Source organism: Eptesicus fuscus, chromosome 8, assembly GCF_027574615.1.
Source record: "Eptesicus fuscus isolate TK198812 chromosome 8, DD_ASM_mEF_20220401, whole genome shotgun sequence".
NCBI classification, from domain to species: domain Eukaryota; kingdom Metazoa; phylum Chordata; class Mammalia; order Chiroptera; family Vespertilionidae; genus Eptesicus; species Eptesicus fuscus.
The window spans coordinates 51,343,430-51,347,288 of NC_072480.1; the positions used below are offsets into that span (position 1 = coordinate 51,343,430).

At 44.5% G+C, this 3,859-nt stretch overlaps 1 protein-coding gene across 1 annotated transcript; it reads right to left on the bottom strand.

Annotated features, from left to right (window-relative positions):
* Positions 1-641: 641 nt before the first annotated feature.
* On the bottom strand, positions 642-1,160 carry LOC103290439 (jun dimerization protein 2-like). The gene has a single exon (XM_054720240.1). The coding sequence runs from the start codon at positions 1,131-1,133 to the stop codon at positions 642-644; it is 492 nt and encodes a 163-aa protein (XP_054576215.1). The 5' UTR covers positions 1,134-1,160.
* Between the last annotated feature and the right edge of the window lie 2,699 nt (positions 1,161-3,859).

Sequence of the window (3,859 nt, forward strand, 5' to 3'; positions counted from 1 at the left end):
ATTCAGTGAGTATGTGCTTTGGAAGGGCACCTGTGCCTCATGCCCACAGCAACTCCAGCAGGACCGGTGAGGTTGTGTCCAGGCTGCCACTCCAGCAGGACTGAGCTGGACCACAGTGGGTGGGTACGGCAGGGCCTGGCACTGTGTCCTTCTCCAGCCTTGCATCAGGATCAAGGTCAGGGTCAGGGTCAGGGTCAGGGTCAGGGCTGGGAACAGGCAGATTGCAGTTTCACTCTGAGTTCCATACTCAGCCTAATTTTAGTTGCAACTCATGGCTTTTCCTGGCTTCTCTGAGGTCCTTTGGATGGGCGCCCTGGAGGAGAGGCTGGAGAAGTGCCCACAGCTGCCTGGTTGGGCGTCTTTCCGGCCCAGAGCCTCTGTCCTGCCTCCTGCAAGCCTGGCCCCAGGCAGAACAGGCCCCCCTCAGGACTACTTTGGTCTCAGCGCTTGGTCCTGGGTTTCATCAGCCTGGGTTTCTTCCCCTGGTGTGGCTGATCTGAGTTTCACAAAAAAGCCCGGCCGATGCTGGCTGTGCTGAGCCTCATTGAAGACTTTTTCATGCAGCAAGGAAGAGCCCTCTGGCACCCTCCTCTTCCTCCTTCTCATCTCCTCCTCCTTCTCCTCCTCCTCCCAGCCCATGGTCACTTCTTCTCCAGCGGCTCCAGCAGTGGGTTGCCTTCTGAGTCAGGGGTGTTAATGCTGTCGGTCCTGACGATGCAGGTGAGGCGATGCTGGTTGAACATCAGGATGAGCTGCTGCCGCTCCTGCTTCAGCTCCTCTATCTGGGTTTTCAGCTCTGCATTCATGAGCTCCAGCCACTCAGATTCCCACTGCAGACACTCCTTCCGCTCCTTCTTCTTGTTCCGGCATTGGGCTGCCACCACTTTGTTCTTTTCCCAGCGCCTTTTCCTCCACTCCTCTTCTTCATCTAGCTCACTTTTCACAGGTTGAGGCCTCTTGCCCAGTTTCACCTCCAGGAAGTGCAAAGGGGTGATCATGGCCCCAATGTTGTGGATGTCAGTGTATTTCAGCTCCTCTGCAGTCAGGGCTGAGCTGGAGAATCTGGTCAGGGGGGCGAGCCCTAGCAGAGAGCCCACAGTCATGGAAGGGTCTGGGATATGCCCAGGCATCATAGCAGGAGGAGTGGCAGTCCAGCCCTGCAGAAGCCGCGGGAGGAGGCTGTGACCCTGGGGCCTGGGCCAAGCTGCAGGCACCATACCCGCTCAGGAGCCGCAGTGGCGCCAGCCTCGCCCTGCAGCATCCACCATTGCCAGCGCCTCCTGTCACCGCTGCCCAGCATCCCTCCCGCAGGCTGTAGCCTAGGTCTCCCTCTTTGAGGCAATCGATTGCGGGGCTCTGCCGCCTGCCTGCCTCATTGCCCCTAACCACTCGCCTGCCTACCTGATCATCCCTAACCCCTTGCCTGCCTACCTGATCTCCCCTAACCACTTGTCTGCCTACCTGATCACCCCTAACCACTTGCTGGGGGGCTGGGCCAGCCCAAGGAGGGGCTGTGGTGGTTCTGGTCTCTGGTTATTCTGGTCATTATGCCATTATGGTCCCTGGGCTTTTATTATACAGGATTTTTTAATTTTCTCTTGTATATACTTTTAAGTCTTTCCTATTTCTGTAAAGTCCTCCCACATTCAGTATTTATATTTACCACTAGATCTTCAATATTTAGTAATCAAACTACAGGCCCAGTGCACAAAATTCGTGCACGGGTAGGGTCCCTAGGCCTGGCCAGTGATCAGGGCTGATCAGGTTCCCCTGCCTCCCCTCCTCCCTGCCTCCTCCTTCCCTTGATCCCTCAGTGCCTGTCGCTGCCACTGGTCGCCCGCCATGTTCCACGCTGCCCCCTGATGATCAGCACACATCATAGTGAGTGATCTAACTCCTGTTCTCCCAAGAGGACACTTTGCATATTAGTCTTTTATATATATAGATGATGTCCTTTACTATAGAGCTTTCTAAAGCTATAACATAATATTAACAACGTAGTGGGCATTTTGAAATATCACTCTTTCTCTTATTCCTCAATATATGAATTTATTAGTTGCCATAAACTCCACTACCATATAATTGTTTTTTTTTCCCAGTGATTGAATGAGATATTTCAGAATGTTAAGAGACTTTAAAAGTGTTTTCTATCAGGACTTGTGTTTGTAAGTTTTACTGTAAAAACAAGAGGTTTTTGTAAAAAATGATTTTTAAAATATATCAGTAGTTGAAAAAAATACTCTTATTTTCAGCACATATAGTTCAATAACTACTTTACTAAGAAAATAATAAAAAATACAGTTAAATATGTATACACAATGAAGCAGAGTTAGAAAGAGCTTAAATTCTCAGGAATTATGAATAATTATACTATGAATCTATGAGATCGAGTATTATGTAACTGAAAAATATTTTCAAATGATTTTATGTTATTTTAAAAGGAGCAAAACTGTAAATACAGCCTGTCTTAATGTGTGAATATATATATCTACACACACACACACACACACACACACACACACACACATACATATGTATCAAAGAACTTCAGAAAGAAGAGTACTAAAGGGTTAAAAATGAATAGATCTAAGTAGTAAGATTTAGAGGTTTATTAATCATCTTTATCAGTTTGTATGTTTCCAAATTTTCTACAGGCATATGCTTTGCTAATAAGTAAAAAACAAACCTATCTTTAGAAACGGAAAAAAATATATATCTTTTTTTGTAAAGAATAAAGATCTATCAGTCAGGCCTTCTCAATATCTGTTCTCATGTGGGGGTTAGTAATTTTTAAAATACTTCTATTTGCACAAGTAACTGTACCAAAGGTATATACTCTAGCCTCCCTTATTCCAAAGTCACTCCCTGGGAATGAATTAAACAATAAGGGAGATTCCTGAACTCTTACAAAGAGTCGGGTGCCATTTAGTGAGCTGAATGCTTCCCAGAAGCCCTAGATCAGGGCTGCACGGGGGCCATCAACTCCATAGGCATCTACTAAGTGGCCTCCCTCAGCACACTTCACACTCCCAGGAAACTTCTCCGACAGCCATCAGTTAGGCTACGTTGTCTAGCCTTGGAGCAATTCTCCTGACTTCATCAGCAAAAGTAAAGGAACAAAGAAAGTACCTTTCTTTTTGTACTCAGTTGGTAAAATAAGACTCAAAGAGCATAATCTGAACCACTTTACCCCTCATATATTGCCTTAATATACCCTTCATTTTTTTAATGGTAGTACTGATCCTAAAATCACAAAATCTCAGGCTTTACATTATACATCTGAGTCTCATATTTTAAGTCCATAAGAATCACATGCAGATATTGTTTAATGAGTTTCCTAGATTTCACTCTGAGAAATTCTGATTTGGTGGTTAGACTCTATGAGTCAAAGATGTTATAAATAACATCTCAGGTATAACTGGGATTAAAGGAGCCCATGGAGCACATTTGGTGGGCTTGAAGAATGAGTTTCATTCCTGTAAAATATTTTGACAACACAGTTAACAAATGCCATTTGCAAAGAAGGCAGAAAGTAACAATCATTAGCAAGTTTAAGTGTACATATATATCATTAAATATCTATTTTGCACCTCTAGGTGACTTCCATATCCTATTTCATGTCCACATCACTCCACTTTAAGAAAATAAAATTATAAAACAAACCAAAGAGATAAAAAAATAAACAAAAGCCAAATCACCCAAGTAGATCAGGTCTACACAGCCACCATTAATAGCTTCAATAAACCTCACATATTAAATGATTTTACAGAAGGGATCAAAAAGCTGAATTGTTTTGTAACATGTTCTAAAGTAAAGAAAAGTGACCCATTAGGCACAGTGATGAGGGCCCACACTACTT